Raw genomic sequence first — 21,959 nt, forward strand, 5'->3', positions numbered from 1 at the left:
CCTCTTCCTTTCTCCTCCTCCTTTCTCCTCCTCCTTTCTCCTCTCCCTTCTCCTCTTCCTTTCTCCTGCTCCTTTCTCCTCCTCCTTTCTCCTCTCCCTTCTCCTCTCCCTTTCTCCTCTCCCTTCTCCTCTCCCTTCTCCTCTCCCTTTCTCCTCTCCTTTCTCCTCCTCCTTTCTCCTCTCCCTTCTCCTCCTTCTTTCTCCTCTCCCTTCTCCTCTCCCTTTCTCCTCTCCCTTCTCCTCCTCCTTTCTCCTCTCCCTTCTCCTCCTCCTTTCTCCTCTCCCTTCTCTTCTCCCTTTCTCCTCTCCCTTCTCCTCTCCCTTTCTCCTCTCCCTTCTCCTCTTCCTTTCTCCTCCTCCTTTCTCCTCTTCCTTTCTCCTCCTCCTTTCTCCTCTCCCTTCTCCTCTTCCTTTCTCCTGCTCCTTTCTCCTCCTCCTTTCTCCTCTCCCTTCTCCTCTCCCTTTCTCCTCTCCCTTCTCCTCTTCCTTTCTCCTCTCCCTTCTCCTCCTCCTTTCTCCTCTCCCTTCTCCTCCTCCTTTCTCCTGCTCCTTTCTCCTCCTCCTTTCTCCTCCCCCTTCTCATCTACTTTGTCCTCCTCCCTTCTCCTCTCCCTTTTTCTCTCCTTTCTGCTCTCCCTTCTCCTCCTCCTTTCACCTCTCCCTTCTCCTCTTCCTTTCTCCTGCTCCTTTCTCCTCTCCCTCCTCCTCATCCTTTCTCCTCTCCCTTCTCCTCCTCCTTTCTCCTCTCCCTTCTCCTCCTCCTTTCTCTTCTCCCCTTTTCTCTCCTTTCTCCTCTCCTTTTTTCTCTCCCTCCGCCTCATTTTCATTAGTCTAGCTTAGCTTTAATTACACTTCTGTTAGTGATCCTCACCTTCCTGTCCTTTTCTCATAAACATCTCACTCCCTCATTCACATCCCTCTATTCTCTCTGTTCTCCTCTCTCTCTCTCTATCATGCTCTCTCTCACTATTGCTCTCTCTCTCTCTCACTATCGCTCTCTCTCTGTCTCTCTCTCACTATCGTTCTCTCTGTCTCTCTCTCTCTCTGTCTCTCTCTCTCTGTCTCTCTCTCTCTCCCTCTGTCTCTCTATCTGTCTCTCTCTCTCTCTCTCTCACTATCGCTCTCTCTCTCTGTTTCTCTCTCTCTCTCCCTCTCTCTCCGAGACACCTGCAGGTAGTTGTATTTGAGCGGGGAGCAGGAGAAGTGATAGAGCATAAATGAAGAGAAGCTCTCCCTCTTCACTTGTTTATGCGGAGCGAATGATCGATATCAGCTCTGTGACGTCTTTACCACCAGCCCAAATTAATAACAGAGCTTTAATGACCAACACTGCACACCCTGTCCACTCTCAGCACTGACTGCCCACACAGAGACGGAGGGAGAGAAAGAGAACAGAGAGAGGGAAAGAGAACAGAGAGGGAGAGAGAGAGAAACAGAGAGAGTGAGAGTGAGAGAACGAGAAACAGAGAGAGTGAGAGAGAGAGAGAGAGAAACAGACAGAGGGAGAGAACGAGAAACAGAGAGAGTGAGAGAGAGAGAGAAACAGAGAGAGGGAGAGAACGAGAAACAGAGAGAGAGAAACAGAGAGGGGGAGAGAAAGAAACCGAGAGAGAGAAAGAAACAGAGAGAGAGACAGAGAGAGGGATAGGGAGACAAAGAGACAGAGAGAGGGAGAGAAAGAGAAACAGAGGGAGAGAGTGTGAGAGAGAGCGAGACAGTGTGAGAGAGCGAGAGACAGTGTGAGAGTGTGAGAGACAGTGTGAGAGAGCGAGAGACAGTGTGAGAGACAGTGTGAGAGAGCGAGAGACAGTGTGAGAGTGTGAGAGACAGTGTGAGAGACAATGTGAGAGCCAGTGTGAGAGACAGTGTGAGAGCCACTGTGAGAGTGTGAGAGACAGTGTGAGAGACAGTGTGAGAGAGCGAGAGACAGTGTGAGAGTGTGAGAGCCAGTGTGAGAGAGCGAGAGACAGTGTGAGAGAGCGAGAGACAGTGTGAGAGAGCGAGAGACAGTGTGAGAGTGTGAGAGACAGTGTGAGAGACAGTGTGAGAGTGAGAGCCAGTGTGAGAGAGCGAGAGCCAGTGTGAGAGCCAGTGTGAGAGCCAGTGTGAGAGCCAGTGTGAGAGCCGGTGTCAGAGTGTGAGAGCCAGTGTGAGAGTGTGAGAGCCAGTGTGAGAGTGTGAGAGACAGTGTCAGAGTGTGAGAGACAGTGTGAGAGACAGTGTGAGAGTGAGAGCCAGTGTGAGAGAGCGAGAGCCAGTGTGAGAGTGTGAGAGCCAGTGTGAGAGCCAGTGTGAGAGCCAGTGTGAGAGCCGGTGTCAGAGTGTGAGAGCCAGTGTGAGAGTGTGAGAGACAGTGTGAGAGTGTGAGAGACAGTGTCAGAGTGTGAGAGACAGTGTCAGAGTGTGAGAGCCAGTGTGAGAGTGTGAGAGACAGTGTGAGAGTGTGAGAGACGGTGTCAGAGTGTGAGAGCCGGTGTCAGAGTGTGAGAGCCAGTGTGAGAGTGTGAGAGACAGTGTGAGAGTGTGAGAGACAGTGTCAGAGTGTGAGAGCCGGTGTCAGAGTGTGAGAGCCAGTGTGAGAGTGTGAGAGACAGTGTCAGAGTGTGAGAGACAGTGTCAGAGTGTGAGAGCCAGTGTGAGAGTGCGAGAGCCACTGTGAGAGTGTGAGAGCCAGTGTGAGAGTGTGAGAGCCAGTGTGAGAGTGAGAGACTCCTCTCCTTTCTCCTCTCCCTTCTCCTCTTCTTTTCTCCTCTCCCTTCTCCTCCTCCTTTCTCTTCTCCCCTTTTCTCTCCCTTCGCCTCATTTTCATTAGTCTAGCTTAGCTTTAATTACACTTCTGTTAGTGATCCTCACCTTCCTGTCCTTCCTGTCTCACACTGTGAGAGCCACTGTGAGAGCCACTGGGAGAGTGTGAGAGACAGTGTGAGAGACAGTGTGAGAGTGAGAGCCAGTGTGATAGAGCGAGAGACAGTGTGAGAGCCAGTGTGAGAGTGTGAGAGCCAGTGTGAGAGCCGGTGTCAGAGTGTGAGAGCCAGTGTCAGAGTGTGAGAGCCAGTGTGAAAGTGCAAGAGCCACTGTGAGAGTGTGAGAGACAGTGTGAGAGAGCGAGAGACAGTGTGAGAGACAGTGTGAGACCCACTGTGAGAGTGTGAGAGCCAGTGTGAGAGTGCAAGAGCCACTGTGAGAGTGCGAGAGCCAGTGTGAGAGAGCGAGAGCCAGTGTGAGAGACAGTGTGAGAGACAGTGTGAGAGCCAGTGTGAGAGTGTGAGAGCCAGTGTGAGAGCCAGTGTGAGAGCCAGTGTGAGAGCCAGTGTGAGAGACAGTGTGAGAGTGTGAGAGCCCGTGTGAGAGAGCGAGAGCCAGTGTGAGAGTGTGAGAGCCAGTGTGAGAGTGTGAGAGCCCGTGTGAGAGAGCGAGAGCCAGTGTCAGAGTGTGAGAGCCAGTGTGAAAGTGCAAGAGCCACTGTGAGAGTGCGAGAGCCAGTGTGAGAGAGCGAGAGACAGTGTGAGAGACAGTGTGAGACCCACTGTGAGAGTGTGAGAGCCAGTGTGAGAGTGCAAGAGCCACTGTGAGAGTGCGAGAGCCAGTGTGAGAGAGCGAGAGACAGTGTGAGAGACAGTGTGAGAGACAGTGTGAGAGCCAGTGTGAGAGTGTGAGAGCCAGTGTGAGAGCCAGTGTGAGAGCCAGTGTGAGAGCCAGTGTGAGAGCCAGTGTGAGAGTGTGAGAGCCCGTGTGAGAGAGCGAGAGCCAGTGTGAGAGTGTGAGAGCCAGTGTGAGAGAGCGAGAGCCAGTGTGAGAGCCAGTGTGAGAGACAGTGTGAGAGACAGTGTGAGAGTGTGAGAGACAGTGTGAGAGTGTGAGAGCCCGTCTGAGAGAGCGAGAGCCAGTGTAAGAGTGTGAGAGCCAGTGTGAGAGTGTGAGAGCCAGTGTGAGAGTGTGAGAGCCAGTGTGAGAGAGCGAGAGCCAGTGTGAGAGAGCGAGAGACAGTGTGAGAGAGCGAGAGACAGTGTGAGAGTGTGAGAGACAGTGTGAGAGACAGTGTGAGAGTGAGAGCCAGTGTGAGAGAGCGAGAGCCAGTGTAAGAGTGTGAGAGCCAGTGTGAGAGTGTGAGAGCCAGTGTGAGAGAGCGAGAGCCAGTGTGAGAGAGCGAGAGACAGTGTGAGAGAGCGAGAGACAGTGTGAGAGTGTGAGAGACAGTGTGAGAGCCAGTGTGAGAGTGTGAGAGCCAGTGTGAGAGCCGGTGTCAGAGTGTGAGAGCCAGTGTCAGAGTGTGAGAGCCAGTGTGAAAGTGCAAGAGCCACTGTGAGAGTGTGAGAGACAGTGTGAGAGAGCGAGAGACAGTGTGAGAGACAGTGTGAGACCCACTGTGAGAGTGTGAGAGCCAGTGTGAGAGTGCAAGAGCCACTGTGAGAGTGCGAGAGCCAGTGTGAGAGAGCGAGAGCCAGTGTGAGAGACAGTGTGAGAGACAGTGTGAGAGCCAGTGTGAGAGTGTGAGAGCCAGTGTGAGAGCCAGTGTGAGAGCCAGTGTGAGAGCCAGTGTGAGAGACAGTGTGAGAGTGTGAGAGCCCGTGTGAGAGAGCGAGAGCCAGTGTGAGAGTGTGAGAGCCAGTGTGAGAGTGTGAGAGCCCGTGTGAGAGAGCGAGAGCCAGTGTCAGAGTGTGAGAGCCAGTGTGAAAGTGCAAGAGCCACTGTGAGAGTGCGAGAGCCAGTGTGAGAGAGCGAGAGACAGTGTGAGAGACAGTGTGAGACCCACTGTGAGAGTGTGAGAGCCAGTGTGAGAGTGCAAGAGCCACTGTGAGAGTGCGAGAGCCAGTGTGAGAGAGCGAGAGACAGTGTGAGAGACAGTGTGAGAGCCAGTGTGAGAGCCAGTGTGAGAGCCAGTGTGAGAGCCAGTGTGAGAGCCAGTGTGAGAGCCAGTGTGAGAGTGTGAGAGCCCGTGTGAGAGAGCGAGAGCCAGTGTGAGAGTGTGAGAGCCAGTGTGAGAGAGCGAGAGCCAGTGTGAGAGCCAGTGTGAGAGACAGTGTGAGAGACAGTGTGAGAGTGTGAGAGACAGTGTGAGAGTGTGAGAGCCCGTCTGAGAGAGCGAGAGCCAGTGTAAGAGTGTGAGAGCCAGTGTGAGAGTGTGAGAGCCAGTGTGAGAGAGCGAGAGCCAGTGTGAGAGAGCGAGAGACAGTGTGAGAGACAGTGTGAGAGACAGTGTGAGAGACAGTGTGAGAGCCAGTGTGAGAGACAGTGTGAGAGCCACTGTGAGAGTGTGAGAGCCAGTGTGAGAGTGTGAGAGCCAGTGTGAGAGTGTGAGAGCCAGTGTGAGAGAGCGAGAGCCAGTGTGAGAGCCAGTGTGAGAGCCAGTGTGAGAGACAGTGTGAGAGTGTGAGAGACAGTGTGAGAGTGTGAGAGCCCGTCTGAGAGAGCGAGAGCCAGTGTAAGAGTGTGAGAGCCAGTGTGAGAGTGTGAGAGCCAGTGTGAGAGAGCGAGAGCCAGTGTGAGAGAGCGAGAGACAGTGTGAGAGACAGTGATCAGACAGTGTGAGAGCCAGTGTGAGAGCCAGTGTGAGAGTGTGAGAGACAGTGTGAGAGACAGTGTGAGAGACAGTGTGAGAGCCAGTGTGAGAGCCAGTGTGAGAGCCAGTGTGAGAGCCACTGTGAGAGTGTGAGAGCCAGTGTGAGAGACAGTGTGAGAGCCACTGTGAGAGTGTGAGAGCCAGTGTGAGAGACAGTGTGAGAGCCAATGTGAGAGTGTGAGAGACAGTGTCAGAGTGTGAGAGCCACTGTGAGAGTGTGAGAGCCAGTGTGAGAGTGTGAGAGCCAGTGTGAGAGTGTGAGAGCCAGTGTGAGAGAGCGAGAGACAGTGTGAGAGCCAGTGTGAGAGCCAGTGTGAGAGCCAGTGTGAGAGCCAGTGTGAGAGACAGTGTGAGAGTGTGAGAGCCCGTGTGAGAGAGCGAGAGCCAGTGTGAGAGCCAGTGTGAGAGCCAGTGTGAGAGCCAGTGTGAGAGCCAGTGTGAGAGCCAGTGTGAGAGTGTGAGAGCCAGTGTGAGAGCCAGTGTGAGAGTGTGAGAGCCAGTGTGAGAGTGTGAGAGCCAGTGTGAGAGTGTGAGAGCCAGTGTGAGAGAGCGTGAGACGTCGTGACAGACCGTGACAGACCGTGACAGACCGTGAGACGCTGTGAGGACTGAAAGGAGACGAGCGCTGTAATCCCGCGTCGTGTCCGGTGGCTGTGCAGAGAGACGTGAACGCTCCTCCTGATGCAGTGATTTATTGCACAGATCATCTGGAAGATGATTTGCATGCGTGAGACGCCCCGTCTGTGGAGCGCCGGAGCGCCGGGATGCGGCGCCGTGAGGAGAAATATGTTTCCTGACAATTTAAATATACACAGCAGTACAAACACATGAAGAGGAGAATCTGTCTGCTCATAATTGAATTGACACATTATATTTCAGCACTGCGTGAAAGGATTGACACAGCACTCAGTCAGAGAGAGACAGAGACAGAGAGAGAGAGAGAGAGAGACAGAGAGAGACAGACAGAGAGAGAAAGACAGAGGAGAGAGAGAGAGAGAGAGAGAGAGAGAGAGAAAGAGAGAGAGAGAGAGAGACAGAATGAGAGGGAGAGAGAGAGAGAGACAGAGAGACTGATAGAGAGAGAGAGAGACAGAGAAAGAGAGAGAGAGAGACAGAGAAAGAGAGAGAGAGAGACAGAGAAAGAGAGAGAGAGATAGACAGAGAGAGAGAGAGAGAGACAGAGAGAGAGAGACAGAGAAAGAGAGAGAGAGAGAGAGACAGAGAAAGAGAGAGAGAGAGAGAGAGAGAGACAGAGAGAGAGAGAGAGAGAGAGACAGAGAAAGAGAGAGAGAGAGACAGAGAAAGAGAGAGAGAGATAGACAGAGAGAGAGAGAGAGAGAGAGAGAGAGAGAGAGACAGAGAAAGAGAGAGAGAGAGACAGAGAGAGAGAAAGAGAGAGAGAGACAGAGAAAGAGAGAGAGAGAGAGAGACAGAGAAAGAGAGAGAGAGAGAGAGAGAGAGACAGAGAAAGAGAGAGAGAGAGACAGAGAGAGAGAGACAGAGAAAGAGAAAGAGAGAGAGAGAGAGAGAGAGAGAGAGAAAGAGAGAGAGTCCATTACAGACTATATAAAACACAACAGCTTTATATGATCAGCTCTTTATAACACACAGCACACTAATCAGGAGACAGACAGGTGGACAGATAGAATAGGTGGACAGGTGACAGGTAATACAGCAGAGGGATGGACAGGAGACAGACAGACAGGTGAATGAAGTAGACAGGGAAACAGACAGATAGACAAAGTGGACAGACACCCAGGTAAACAGACAGGTGGATGGACAGAGAAGGGGGGACAGAAAGACAGGCAGACAGGTGGACATAGAAATGAGGGGGGCATGGTTCCTAATCTGTTCTGCTGGTTCTCTGAGTGTGTTACTGCTGGTTCTCTGAGTGTGTTACTGCTGGTTCTCTGAGTCTCTTCTGCTGGCTCTCTGAGTCTCTTCTGCTGGTTCTCTGAGTGTGTTACTGCTGGTTCTCTGAGTGTGTTACTGCTGGTTCTCGGAGTCTCTTCTTCTGGCTCTCTGAGTCTCTTCTGCTGGTTCTCTGAGTGTGTTACTGCTGGTTCTCTGAGTCTCTTCTGCTGGCTCTCTGAGTCTCTTCTGCTGGTTCTCTGAGTCTCTTCTGCTGGTTCTCTGAGTGTGTTACTGCTGGTTCTCTGAGTCTCTTCTGCTGGCTCTCTGAGTGTGTTACTGCTGGTTCTCTGAGTGTGTTACTGCTGGTTCTCTGAGTGTGTTACTGCTGGTTCTCTGAGTCTCTTCTGCTGGCTCTCTGAGTCTCTTCTGCTGGTTCTCTGAGTGTGTTACTGCTGGTTCTCTGAGTCTCTTCTGCTGGTTCTCTGAGTGTGTTACTGCTGGTTCTCTGAGTCTCTTCTGCTGGTTCTCTGAGTGTGTTACTGCTGGTTCTCTGAGTCTCTTCTGCTGGTTCTCTGAGTCTCTTCTGCTGGCTCTCTGAGTCTCTTCTGCTGGCTCTCTGAGTCTCTTCTGCTGGTTCTCTGAGTGTGTTACTGCTGGTTCTCTGAGTCTCTTCTGCTGGTTCTCTGAGTGTGTTACTGCTGGTTCTCTGAGTCTCTTCTGCTGGCTCTCTGAGTGTGTTACTGCTGGTTCTCTGAGTGTGTTACTGCTGGTTCTCTTAGTCTGTTCTACTGAGAGTCAGTCAGACTCTCTTAGTTAATGTCTCTCTCTCTCTCTCTCTCTCTCTCTCTCTCTCTGTGTGTGTGTGTGTGTTTTCTAGACGCGATGCTGCTGGTTGCCGAGCGACTGGAGGGTCCCTTTAACATCGAGGCAGTGATGGAACCCATTGACGTTAAGATCTCGGAGGCCATCATGACGATGCAGGACAACAGCATGCAGGTTTCAGCTAAGGTACCACACAGCGGGGGTCTCAATTTCAGAGCACCTCAGACCTGGTGGGCTTCTGCCTTGGGGAGGGGGCTTGCGGGGAGGGGTGGTGCAAAGAAAGCGCCTGGCTAAGTTCTACCTGGTTCTCCTCTGTGACGTCCTGCAGGTACATGTTTTAGCACTTGTTTGCTTGAAAGCCAGATTTTCATTCAGATTTTTCGACTTTATTTAAATTGAAATACAGCTGGACTGTCAACATGTGAGACATTTTCAGAAAGACTGTCAAGAACTGCGGTTCTTAAACTCTTTGACCCAAACTAGAGAACCATTTTCAAGCTGGGAACCAAACAGAACATTATTGCTACACTGAGCTCAAAGAGCCAATAGTATCCATAATAAATGCAGTTACCATCACACAGCGTTGGGAAAGATCTGCGTGTTTACATTTTCAAAACCTGACCACAAACACTGCTGACCCACAGTTTAGGAAACGCTGTTCTAGATAATGACAGCGGAACAGACCAACTCAGAGTGTTTGTAATCGTAACAGCTGGCTGTATAGCAGAGTGGATAACTCACATCAGGTCAGGCTCAATTAACAGTGCAGTTTACAGTAAATTCAAATATAACAGACCAAACATTGACAATAACAGTCCGATCTTGTTGTGTGAGGCTGTAATGCTTAATTACTAATCAAATAAAGTTACATCTTTATTGTCTTTATTACTCACACCCAGCCACACACACTCTATTTAATGTCCAGTTAAAGCCTTAAACAATTGTCCTTTCCATGAAAGACAGAATATGAAATATATAAACAAAAGAAAAAGAATATAAAGTGTAAAAATTATAGGGTTGTAATTAAAGTTAAGTATATGTATGTAAAGTGCAGATATGTGCAAATGAGCAGGAATGAAAGGGGTTAATGCGCAATATAAAAACATCACTTAATTAGTTATTATCAATACTTAATCTGATATAAGCAGGTAGAGCTGCTATAAGCAAGCAGAGCTGCTATAAGCAGATAGAGCTGCTATAAGCAGATAGAGCTGCTATAAGCAGGCAGAGCTGCTATACGCAGATAGAGCTGCTATACGCAGGCAGAGCTGCTATACGCAGGCAGAGCTGCTATAAACAGGTAGAGCTGCTATAAGCAGGCAGAGCTGCTATACGCAGGCAGAGCTGCTATAAGCAGGTAGAGCTGCTATAAGCAGATAGAGCTGCTATATGCAGGCAGAGCTGCTATAAACAGGTAGAGCTGCTATACGCAGGCAGAGCTGCTATACGCAGATAGAGCTGCTATACGCAGGCAGAGCTGCTATACGCAGATAGAGCTGCTATACGCAGGCAGAGCTGCTATACGCAGATAGAGCTGCTATACGCAGGCAGAGCTGCTATATGCAGGCAGAGCTGCTATACACAGATAGAGCTGCTATACGCAGGCAGAGGTGCTATACGCAGGCAGAGCTGCTATAAACAGGTAGAGCTGCTATAAGCAGGCAGAGCTGCTATAAGCAGATAGAGCTGCTATAAGCAGATAGAGCTGCTATAAACAGGTAGACCTGCTATAAGCAGGCAGAGCTGCTATAAACAGGTAGAGCTGCTATAAGCAGGTAGAGCTGGTATAAGCAGGTAGAGCTGTTATAAGCAGGTAGAGCTACTATAAGCAGGCAGAGCTTGTATAAGCAGGTAGGGCTGCTATAAACAGGTAGAGCTGCTATAAGCAGGTAGAGCTGCTATAAGCAGATAGAGCTGCTATACGCAGGCAGAGCTGCTATACACAGATAGAGCTGCTATAAACAGGTAGACCTGCTATAAGCAGGCAGAGCTGCTATAAACAGGTAGAGCTGCTATAAGCAGGTAGAGCTGGTATAAGCAGGTAGAGCTGCTATAAGCAGGTAGAGCTACTATAAGCAGGCAGAGCTGGTATAACCGGTTAGGGCTGCTATAAACAGGTAGAGCTGCTATAAGCAGGTAGAGCTGCTATAAGCAGATAGAGCTGCTATAAGCTGTATTATCTCCCCTGAACATCCTCAGTTTGCTAGCACTCACAGCTACAGCTAACGCCAGCTCAGCGAGTTCTTCACTGCTGCGGATGCGACGGACTCGATTTAGCAGCAGTACGTCAGCAGCAGAGCAGCGGAGGGTAAGCCACGCCCTGCTGATGAGCTGACCGGCCTGATTTAGACCTGCTGCTTTGTCCAGAGTTCAACATGGACTCGTTAAGAAGCTAACGCTGTTGGCGCTTATGCTAGCCTCCACAGAGTGAGTGTTTAGCGTTTAGACTGACGCTGCGTTTGGTTCTAGACCTGATTCTGTGTGTGACCGCAGAACAGGGCAGAACGTCGCTTCGCTTACTGAAGGTAAAAGTACTGACCAGCTAACCTGGTCATCTTTGGGGGCTTAGCCTCCTAGCTAGCTTTCAAAACTAGTTATCTTACACAGCAGGTGACGAAGGTAGATGGATAACGTTAGCTTCCCAACCATGACACAGCAACACGGCGCCCCCGTGAAGCAGCCTGTCGAAAGCCAGGAGGCTAACGATGACGGGGTTACGGACACGGCCGGTCCAGCTGACCCGGTCATCTCGGGTAGTTACACAGCTAATCGCTCGCCTGTAAAGCAGCATGCGCTCGTGTGATTAAGCTAACATTGGCGGGTGAGTTTGAGGTTGAGGGAAATTAACTGACCGGCTAATCTGGTCAACCTTGGGTACTTAACCTCAATTAAAGTGACAAAGTGTGAGCTGAAGGTGTAGGTCCTGACTGACCAGCTGCTCTGGTCACCTTTGGGTTCTTACTTATTGAGCTGGACAAACAGCTTAGTTAGCTTAGCGATGTTAGCTACAGGACTGTTTACTCTGAGCCAGCGAATGTGATATTTGATGCTGGTACCCGTTTGACCAGACTGGGTGACCAGTTAGACCAGCGCAAGCTCAGCGCTGAACCATCATAAACCAGCTTAGGCCTGCATAGGACGCTATTGGGAAGGAAAGCGCTGGTTCATTCATCTGACGTGACGTAAATAAGCCCCTCGGAGTCGCACGCCATCGGTCAGAGGTCAGTGTGAAGGCCTTCGCGTTCGTCCGATAGGCTGGTAGCTGCGTAAGAAGGTCCTCTGCTGTCGTGACGCAGCGCTGACCCGTCCGTCCGGCTGACCCGTGGAACTGATTCCGAAGCTTTGGAGCCGACTGGAACGGAGGAGTGCTGTGTGTGGGGCTGTTAGGCGCTTGATTACAGCAGCTTTATTAGAGGCGATCTGCAGCTGCTACAGTGAAGAGAGCGAGTGCAGTTCATTACTGTCCAGCCTGCCGTAAAGCGCCGCCGTGCATCACCGCGCCTCGCCGCCCGGCTGAACGGGCGCGGCCTGAAACGGCTCCCCCGGCGCGGTCGCCGAGGTCAGCGCAGGAAATGGAACGCCGCTCGTTCAGGAAGATGGAATGAGGAGGAAACAGCGGAGCCGACGTCCCTCTGACATCCCTCACGTCCCGGAGTGCCGCGTCGAGACTGCGTACGCCGAGCGTGAATAAAGGCAGAGTGAATTGTCCGGTTTGCCGGCCCTCTGCGGTCAGCAGGAATCGACACGCTCACGCAGGGAGCTGGCAGCTCTGTGATCATCACCGGGGGGAGGGCAGAAAGAGTCTGACAGACGGCCTTCTGGGAAAAAAGCCCAGCCTGACATTCAAACGACCGGCCGCTGTCCGCCAGTCACTCGGACGCGAAGACGCGGGCGGCCGTTAGTATCTGCTGGTGTGGACATCAACAGCCTGACGGCCAAAACGCTCAAAACACTACCTGGCAAGCTAATGACACCTTAGCGCACTGCACAGAGTGACCGGTCTAACAGCCCCGACACATCAGGGTGTTTACTCAACATCAGGCGGTGCACCAACAGAACCGAGGGTCTCTGTGTATCGCCTGCTTTACAGATACTGCGTGATTAGACTGCGCTGGCCTGAGGAAACGTCCGTCCCTCAACTTCACTTTATATTCACAGTTGATCAAATCAACATGGTTCTCCTGAGGGCAGAACACCTGACATGGTCAACGGAACCTTTATGAAGGTTCTTCTGACACCTCTTTCATAAAAGCTAAATTAAAGTCCTTTGTTTTTTGGATTTTTGGTTGTGCTGCCTGACACTTGAGGAAGCACCTTGTGGACGAAGGTTTTCCAGTGAGCACAAAAATGTTTTCTTTTCTTGTTTTTTGCATCATGGATTTTATTTTAAAGGTGTAAAGCATGAAATCATGCCAAACAGTTTCATTTAGAATTTTGGAGGCAAAAAGAAACTAAAATGAATTTTAAAATGGTTGAAAATTGTTTCACATGTATCATTTGATATGTCATTGATATGCATTTATTATTTTTGGGGTAAATTTTTTGGGGCCTCATGTTAATGATCCATGTATTTATTATATATTATATATATATTATATTATATATATAAATATATATATATATATATATATATATATATATATATATATATATATATATATATATATATATATATTTATATTTATATATAATAAGTAGTTAAAGTAGTTGACCAATCAGTGCTCAGTAAATTGAGCTCATGATGTAATTGATGATATTATCGAGTCTCTGTGGCGGCTGTGAAGGTGTCCAGGAAAAATATGGAGCCGAGAAATTCTTGTTCCTGTTTATTGTTTTTCTGTTTATCTGAATTATGAATGTGACTTTATTCTAATGTGTATTGTGATAAACTCCCTGCTGAGTTTAAGTGTTTAAACATTTGCTTAGACGCCTGAAACTTCCCACAGTGCTGTGTGTATGTGTGTATATAGTCACTGTCCTTTATCTTTATGACGGATATCTTTATAATAGTAACGTCACAGGAGGAGGCGACAGGTTAATTGGCTTTATTCCAAGTATGTTGGAAACATTTCCGTTCGTCCAGTTATCAGAACTTGGGTCTGCAGGTTTGATCTGGATTTATTTTTGGTATGTTTTGGGGTTTTTTATACGGAGTTTGTACACAAGCAGTGACCGATTCCTCCGCTGTGTGTAATTGTAGGTGTTCCAGGGCTGCGGTCACCCCAAACCAGCTGGAATGAGCCGCAGTGCCCGCGGGATTTCGGACGTTTTTAACAGTCGCTTCAGGCCCTACAGCCCCGAGGAGAGGCCGACCACAGCGGCCGGAACCAGCCTGGACAGACTGGTCAGTCTGAGTGTCTGTGTTTGTGTGTTCTGGATGGAAGCGCAGAAATAGAGAGTGGGCTGTAATTGCAGAGCTGCTTTATGGCTCCATAATAGAGTTCAACTATGTGGAAGTGAGCTGTTTATGGACGACCGAGCTTGTTCTTCTGTTTTCTCCCAGATAAAGCAGAACTAATCCAAACAGCTGCGTCTACTGACCCGCCCAAGCTTAACTCAGCTACAGTCATGAGACTGGACAAGCTTTATACACACATCCCATACAAACTAACGAGGAACCGGCTCTGCATATTGTGATATAAACCTGGTCCAGTCTCACAACAGCAGCAAAAAAAAGATCTACACGTTCAGTTTAGCCAATAAAACCCAGCGTGTTGATGTCTGTGTCTTTTCCTCAGAGCAGTTTCTTCCAGAATAGTCTATGAATTTCCAGTGCTGACGTCTTTCGTCGTTTGTTCTATGGGTTTTTCCCGACCGTTAAGATTGGGTGACTTTCATAGATTTGACTGAACAAATTTCAAGCAAAATTTTTATTAGAATTCATGCAAACTTGCAAAATTTCCAAATTCCTTACAGTTTACTTCTCAGCTTTATAATCCCTTATTAAATCCTAACTTACAGAACTGTGACTGAGTGATACTTCACTTTAAATCACTTTCACAAGGAACTCACTGTCAAAAATAAATATGGAACTTACAGAAATATCCCACAGTAAAATGTCTATTAAGGACAGATGGTCCTTGTGATTTCTGTAAATATTTGTCAAGTCCATCTATTTCATGCCACCATGCTACATTTCCAAACGTTGCTCCAAGTTTTTTCAGTTATGAATTTTTAAACAGAAAGTCTGAGCTGAGCTGAAATATTAATACCGTATATTATTTTATTGTACTGGTTATACATTCAGTGCTGAAATTATTGTTTCATTTCAAATTTCAAAGATTAAATTTTATGGAAAACTTGAAAAAGCACCCTCCAATAAAGTTGCCTAAGAAATGATCACTTCTGGAAATTGATGTGAAATGTTATCGTTAGCATTGCATTTATACCCAGTAAACATTTCAGGTCTTTCAGGCAGTGAAGCTCAATATTTTAGATGCAGTTGTTATGGGCAAAGTTTAAAAATCCATAACTGAAGACCTTGTTATTCAAGTTTATTTTCTCTTTTTAATGATCCTGTCTGGGTTCGTTTGGCATCTTACAGAATGGCTGAATATTAACTGGATGCAAACACAACACTGGAAATAATATTTCACTAAAATGAAATTTCATGAAAGTTCACACTCCAGTAAATGAACCTGAGAAAATATTCCTTCTATAAATGAACATTTGTTGATTTGAAGTGAAATAGTGTTGTTAGTTTTATGTCTGGTTAATATTTCAGGTTTTTGTTTTTTTAGAATAATTTTAATTTAAATGAATTAAAAAGACCCTGTCTGCTCTAAAAACACATTAGTTACACCTTTGAAAAATTAGATTTTCATATTCATATTCAGAAAGTTTTTAAATGTTGGAGTCCTGAGTTTGTTATATTTGACTGAAACGAGTTATTTAACAGGTTTAAGAGGGAAACAGAGGAAACGGGAATGTGTAGATGTGCAGTGTCTCACTAAAGTGAGTGCCCCCCTCACGTTCCTGCAGATATTCTATCTTCTGATGGGACGTCACTGTAGAACTGAAGCTCTGATATAAGTTAAAGTGGTCAGTGTGCAGCTTGTACAGCAGAGCAGATTTACTGACCTCTGAAAAGAACAACACACAGACATTAATGTCTAAACAGCTGGCAGCACAAGTGAGTCCACCTCACAGTGGACGTGTCCAGATTGGGCTCAGTGTTGATATTTAGTGTGGCCACCATTATTATCTAGCACTGCCTGAACCCTCTTGGGCATGGAATTCACCAGAGCTGCACAGGCGGCTGCTGCTGGAGTCCTCTTCCACTCCTCCATGATGACGTCACGGAGCTGGTGGATGTTAGACACTTTGCCCTCCTCCTTCTGCTTGACTGGGTTTAGGTCAGGAGACGTACTTGGCCAGTCCATCACCTTTACCTTCAGCGGGCAGTGGTCATCTTGGAGGTGTGTTTGGGGTCATTATCGAGTTGGAAAACTGCCATGCGGCTCAGTTTCCGGAGGGAGGGGATCATGCTCTGCTTCAGAAGGTCACAGTACATGGTGGAATTAATTTTTCCCTCAATGAACCGCAGCTCCCCAGTGCCGGCAGCACTCATGCAGCTCCAGACCAAGATGCTACCACCACCATGCTCGACTGTAGGCAAGAGACAGTTGTCTTGGCGCTCCTCACCAGGGCGCCACCACACATGCTGGACACCATCTGAGCCCTGGTCTTGGTCTCGTCAGACCACAGGACATGGTTCCAGTAATCCATGTTCTTGCACTGCTTGTCTTCAGCAAACTGTTTCCAGGCTTTCTTGTGCGTCAGCTTCAGAAGAGGCTTCCCTCTGGGACGACGGCCATGCAGACCGAGTTGATGCATTGTGTGGCATACGGTCTGAGCACTGACAGGCTGACCTCCCACTTCTTCATCCTCTGCAGCAATGCTGGCAGCATTCATGCGTCTATTTTTTGAAGCCATGTTGTGACGCTGAACACATGGACTCGACTTCTCTGGTCGACCCTGGCGAGGCCTGTTCCGAGTGGAACCGGTTCTGGAAAACCATTGTATGACCTTGTCCACCGTGCTGTAGCTCAGTTTCAGGGTGTTGGCAGTCTTCTTATATCCCAGGCGTCTTTGTGGAGAGCAGCAGTTCTGTTTCTCACATCCTCAGAGATTCTTTACCATGAGGTGCCGTGTTGAATGTCCAGTGGTCAGTTTGAGCGAATTGTACCCAAAACACCAAATTTAACAGATCTGCTCCCCGTTCACACCTGGAACCCTGTAACTCTAATGAGTCACACGACACCAGGGAGACAATCTGGACACGTCCACTGTGAGGTGGACTCACTTGTGCTGCCAGCTATTTAGACATTAATGTTTGTTTGTTGTTCTTTTCAGAGGACAGTAAATCTGCTCTGCTATACAAGCTGCACACTGACCACTTTAACTCATATCAGAGTTTCAGTTCTACAGTGACGTCACATCAGAAGATAGAATATCTGCAGAAACGTGAGGGGGGCACTTACTTTTGTGAGATACTGTATATTTACGTGGATGTATGTGTGGAGGTATATATGGATGGGTGTGTGTGTGTGTGTGTGTGTGTGTGTGTGTGTGTGTGTGAGTTTCATAGAGGGTATTTAATGTGTTCTGGACGCGGAGATGAAATTTCTCTGGTCCCCCTTCAGACTGAAATGAACTCTGTGCTATTAAATCCGGCGGATATCAGATGAATGCAGTTTAAATAAATGTTGGTGGAGGAGAATGTGTTTATATTTAAAATGAAAATGGGGCTGCGCGGCGGAAAAGCAGAGAGAGAGAGTCTGTGCAGCGCCATTCATCACATGTGTCTTTCCTGTCTAATGCATATATATATACTCTCTCTCTCTCTCTCGCTCTCTCTCTCATCTACCCTTTCAGTGAAATCCGTCTCTCTTCTCTATTTTTCCCTCACTGCTTTCCCAGAGGACTGTGTGGAGAACAATGCAGCACAGCGTAAGCGTCGAACACCTTCTCCTCCTCCTCCTCCTCCTCCTCCCTCTGTCGTTCTGTGTCTCTGCCTTTCCATCTTCTCCTTCAAAGAGTCTGTTGGATGTTCAGATACGCTTCCATACTCTTCCGTACTCTTCCATACACTCCGCATTCACACAGTTCACCAAACACGCCAAACCACCGGCACCATCAACACACTGACACTCTGAGACACACTCAGTTTGCACTGTGGAGGAGACAATCAGAGGAGATCAGTCTGATTACTCTCAGATCAGAGGAGATCAGTCTGATTACTCTCAGATCAGATATCAGTCTGATTACTCTCAGATCAGAGGAGATCAGTCTGATTACTCTCACATCAGATATCAGTCTGATTACTCTCAGATCAGAGGAGATCAGTCTGATTACTCTCAGATCAGAGGAGATCAGTCTGATTACTCTCAGATCAGATATCAGTCTGATTACTCTCAGATCAGAGGAGATCAGTCTGATTACTCTCAGATCAGAGGAGATCAGTCGGATTACTCTCAGATCAGAGGAGATCAGTCTGATTACTCTCAGATCAGATATCAGTCTGATTACTCTCAGATCAGAGGAGATCAGTCTGATTACTCTCAGATCAGAGGAGATCAGTCTGATTACTCTCAGATCAGAGGAGATCAGTCTGATTACTCTCAGATCAGAGGAGATCAGTCTGATTACTCTCAGATCAGAGGAGATCAGTCTGATTACTCTCAGATCAGAGGTGATCAGTCTGATTACTCTCAGATCAGAGGAGATCAGTCTGATTACTCTCAGATCAGAGCAGATCGGTCTGATTACTCTCAGATCAGAGGAGATCAGTCTGATTACTCTCAGATCAGAGATCAGTCTGATTACTCTCAGATCAGAGGAGATCAGTCTGGTTACTCTCAGATCAGATGAGATCAGCCTGATTACTCTCAGATCAGATATCAGTCTGATTACTCTCAAATCAGAGCAGATCGGTCTGATTACTCTCAGATCAGAGGAGATCAGTCTGATTACTCTCAGATCAGATATCAGTCTGATTACTCTCAAATCAGAGCAGATCGGTCTGATTACTCTCAGATCAGATGAGATCAGTCTGATTACTCTCAGATCAGAGGAGATCAGTCTGATTACTCTCAGATCAGAGGAGATCAGTCTGATTACTCTCAGATCAGAGCAGATCGGTCTGATTACTCTCAGATCAGAGATCAGTCTGATTACTCTCAGATCAGAGATCAGTCTGATTACTGTCAGATCAGAGGAGATCAGTCTGATTACTCTCAGATCAGAGATCAGTCTGATTACTCTCAGATCAGAGGAGATCAGTCTGATTACTCTCAGATCAGAGATCAGTCTGATTACTCTGAGATCAGAGGAGATCAGTCTGATTACTCTCAGATCAGAGGAGATCAGTCTGATTACTCTCAGATCAGAGGAGATCAGTCTGATTACTCTCAGATCAGAGATCAGTCTGATTACTCTCAGATCAGAGGAGATCAGTCTGATTGCTCTCAGATCAGAGGAGATCAGTCTGATTACTCTCAGATCAGAGGAGATCAGTCTGATTACTCTCAGATCAGAGGAGATCAGTCTGATTACTCTCAGATCAGAGCAGATCGGTCTGATTACTCTCAGATCAGAGATCAGTCTGATTACTCTCAGATCAGAGATCAGTCTGATTACTGTCAGATCAGAGGAGATCAGTCTGATTACTCTCAGATCAGAGATCAGTCTGATTACTCTCAGATCAGAGGAGATCAGTCTGATTACTCTCAGATCAGAGATCAGTCTGATTACTCTCAGATCAGAGGAGATCAGTCTGATTACTCTCAGATCAGAGGAGATCAGTCTGATTACTCTCAGATCAGAGGAGATCAGTCTGATTACTCTCAGATCAGAGGAGATCAGTCTGATTACTCTCAGATCAGAGATCAGTCTGATTACTCTCAGATCAGAGGAGATCAATCTGATTACTCTCAGATCAGAGGAGATCAGTCTGATTACTCTCAGATCAGAGGAGATCAGTCTGATTACTCTCAGATCAGAGATCAGTCTGATTACTCTGAGATCAGAGGAGATCAGTCTGATTACTCTCAGATCAGAGGAGATCAGTCTGATTACTCTCAGATCAGAGGAGATCAGTCTGATTACTCTCAGATCAGAGGAGATCAGTCTGATTACTCTCAGATCAGAGATCAGTCTGATTACTCTCAGATCAGAGGAGATCAGTCTGATTACTCTCAGATCAGAGGAGATCGGTCTGATTATTCTCTGATGTGATGTGTAAGTGTGTCTCTGTAGAGGATGTATGGATCTCCATTTTTACCGTTTAGTTCTGTAGTGTTGTGTTGTCCGTAGTTCCTGAACTCCAGCTGTCCGTCACACTGTGGTGGCTCAGTTTCAGGATCAGTGGATCAATAGAAATGATCCCAAACGGCCTGCATAAAAGTAAGAATGGATAAAGACTTCCATTCAAAGCCTTTTCCTTTTCTTCCCTCTGAGATCCAGGCGTGTGGAATGGTTGCTGGAATAAGTGCGTAGCTGAGTTGTGAAAAAGATGAGTCCGACATTAATACAGGTTATTATCACTGATTATTACGCAGCTGAAAATAACAGCTAAAATCTCTAATTGAGCCAGAAAAGCTGTTCTGTTTAGTTGCAGTCAGTAATGGGAAAAGTGAAGCAGATCCTTTTGACTAATCATATTTGTTTTGCTGAATATGTCTGAGTCGGTGAATTTAGGTGGGGAAGCTTGTCTGGTTCAGACAACACAGAGCTGCACTGCATTAATTATGTTATAATTAATGTCTGAATTGTGTAGATGTGGAAGCTCAAAGCTCTAAATAATCCACTCTGAACACGTGAGGAATGTTTTCAGGCAGCGCTGCTGTCGTTAGATATGAAAGAGGACACGGTGTTTACCCGCATTCATGATCATAACTGTACGCATATTTGTAATGAGCAAAGTATGATATAAATAGCCTATATAGACAGACAGACAGACAGACAGACAGACCGACAGATAGATAGACAGATAGATAGATAGATAGATAGATAGATAGATAGATAGACAGACAGACAGGCCATCAGACAGACCGACAGACAGACAGATAGATAGATAGATAGATAGACAGATAGACAGACAGACAGACAGACAGACAGACAGACAGACAGATAGATAGATAGATCAAAGCTGCATATCAGATTTTTGGAAGGGATCCTGGTCTGTAAGGATGAGCCGAGTTTCCGTGGAGATGGACGCGCTGAAGCTGGTCACCATGTTACAGAAGGAATGACCATGAAATTTTTCCAAACTGCAATTTCACGCCTAGGAGGCCACCCACTCACACATGGCGCTCATTCAAAATTCATGATACGCTTCCATCTCTCGGACCTGTAGAGGAGCCCCAGCAGCCTGAGCAGCGCAGTTAGCCGCTAATTCCCCTCCTACACTCAGAGGCTGTGATTTACTGAAACTGACCAATTACCAAAACACCGTAACCAGGCAACAGCGCTTCGGTCCCTTCAACATCCACTAAAGTCCATCCTTGGCCTCGTCCAGCTCAGGGACGCGGCAGGACCTTCACAATGGAATGAAAAAGAATAAAGCGACGAAATTATTAATTAATTAATAACTAATTAGCAAAAGAGTCATTTATTTATTTATTTATTTTCTGTTATAATTCGCATTTTAAAGCCCTGAGAGGTGAAAAAGAAGAGCTGGAACTTCATAGAAAGTTGTTGCAGTGAAAAAGCTTGCATATTGTCAAAAATCTTTTGCAATCAGTGAACTCAAAGTTCATTTGCATATGGAATATTAAACGTATCATATTTAAAATAATAAAAAGGTTGTTGAGGCATTGATGTATAGAATTGCTACAAACTTTCCTAAAGCACAGCTAATTGCATACAGCATGTCTAACCATGCCTGTGTGCAAGTAGGGCTGCAGTGTTCTCCAGGGTTCAGTTCTAAGCCCCCTGCTGTTCTCAATATAAACATGTTAGACAAGGTTACTGGGTTGCACTAGAGCAGTGGACTACAAGTGCTCACCATGCGCGTGGAATCAGGTCAAAATCATCTTATTAAAGGATATTTTCACAACACAAATGTACAGTTAATATTTAATATATTAAATTTAGCATTAACTGGAAAACAGTGGGTAATTAAGCCTAGTTAGCTGTGGTAGCATTAGCAGTGTGGGCTGGTGGTTGATGGATGGGTGAAATGCGACGGATTCCCGGGATTAATAAAAGTATCAGTAAGTGATGGGCTGCCCTCTGCCAGCTGGACTCGGCTGGATCTGTGCTGGAAAAACATCCACTGCCCTTTAGCAGTAAACAGGCTCAGTGTTTCCAGGTAGAGCTGATAGTGCTTGTCGCTCGGTCCTGAGAGAGGAGCGCTCCGAGCTGTTCGGAAGCCTGTTCCTCCTCCGGCCGAGGCTTTTTCAGACAGTGCTAATGGAGTTGGCCCCCAGAGGATCGCCCCAGCCCAGTGAGCACTTCAGTCGCAATCTGTCTGTGAAGTCCCAGCTTCCTCCTGACTCACCGTGCAGCCCACCCAGCTGACCAAAACAACAGCTCGAGCCCCTCAAGGCCCGGCAATGCGGCTGCCTTTTTCCAGGAGCATGTGCTGTGGACCAACGCGCTGGTTCTCAACCTGTTTTAGGCTGAAAAATGAAGGTTGGGGTTCACTTGATCGCGTTCCTGCTGGTCGCCCCAGTCCCGGAGGCAGTGATGCTATCACACATGACGGCTGACAGACAAA

General features: G+C 47.5%; 1 protein-coding gene across 2 annotated transcripts in view; it reads left to right on the forward strand.

The window, feature by feature from the left end:
• Positions 1 to 21,959, forward strand: part of gpc6a (glypican 6a) — a 302,633-nt gene that overhangs the window by 220,862 nt on the left and 59,812 nt on the right. The window contains exons 5-7 of one of the 2 annotated variants that reach the window (XM_017687095.2): positions 8,292 to 8,422; positions 13,437 to 13,580; positions 17,159 to 17,188. In XM_017687095.2, coding sequence (XP_017542584.1) covers positions 8,292 to 8,422; positions 13,437 to 13,580; positions 17,159 to 17,188 — 305 coding nt within the window. The remainder of the gene's footprint in view (positions 1 to 8,291; positions 8,423 to 13,436; positions 13,581 to 17,158; positions 17,189 to 21,959) is intronic. The other variant, XM_017687096.2, reaches the window with a different exon arrangement.

Source organism: Pygocentrus nattereri, chromosome 12 (assembly GCF_015220715.1).
Source record: "Pygocentrus nattereri isolate fPygNat1 chromosome 12, fPygNat1.pri, whole genome shotgun sequence".
Lineage (NCBI taxonomy): Eukaryota > Metazoa > Chordata > Actinopteri > Characiformes > Serrasalmidae > Pygocentrus > Pygocentrus nattereri.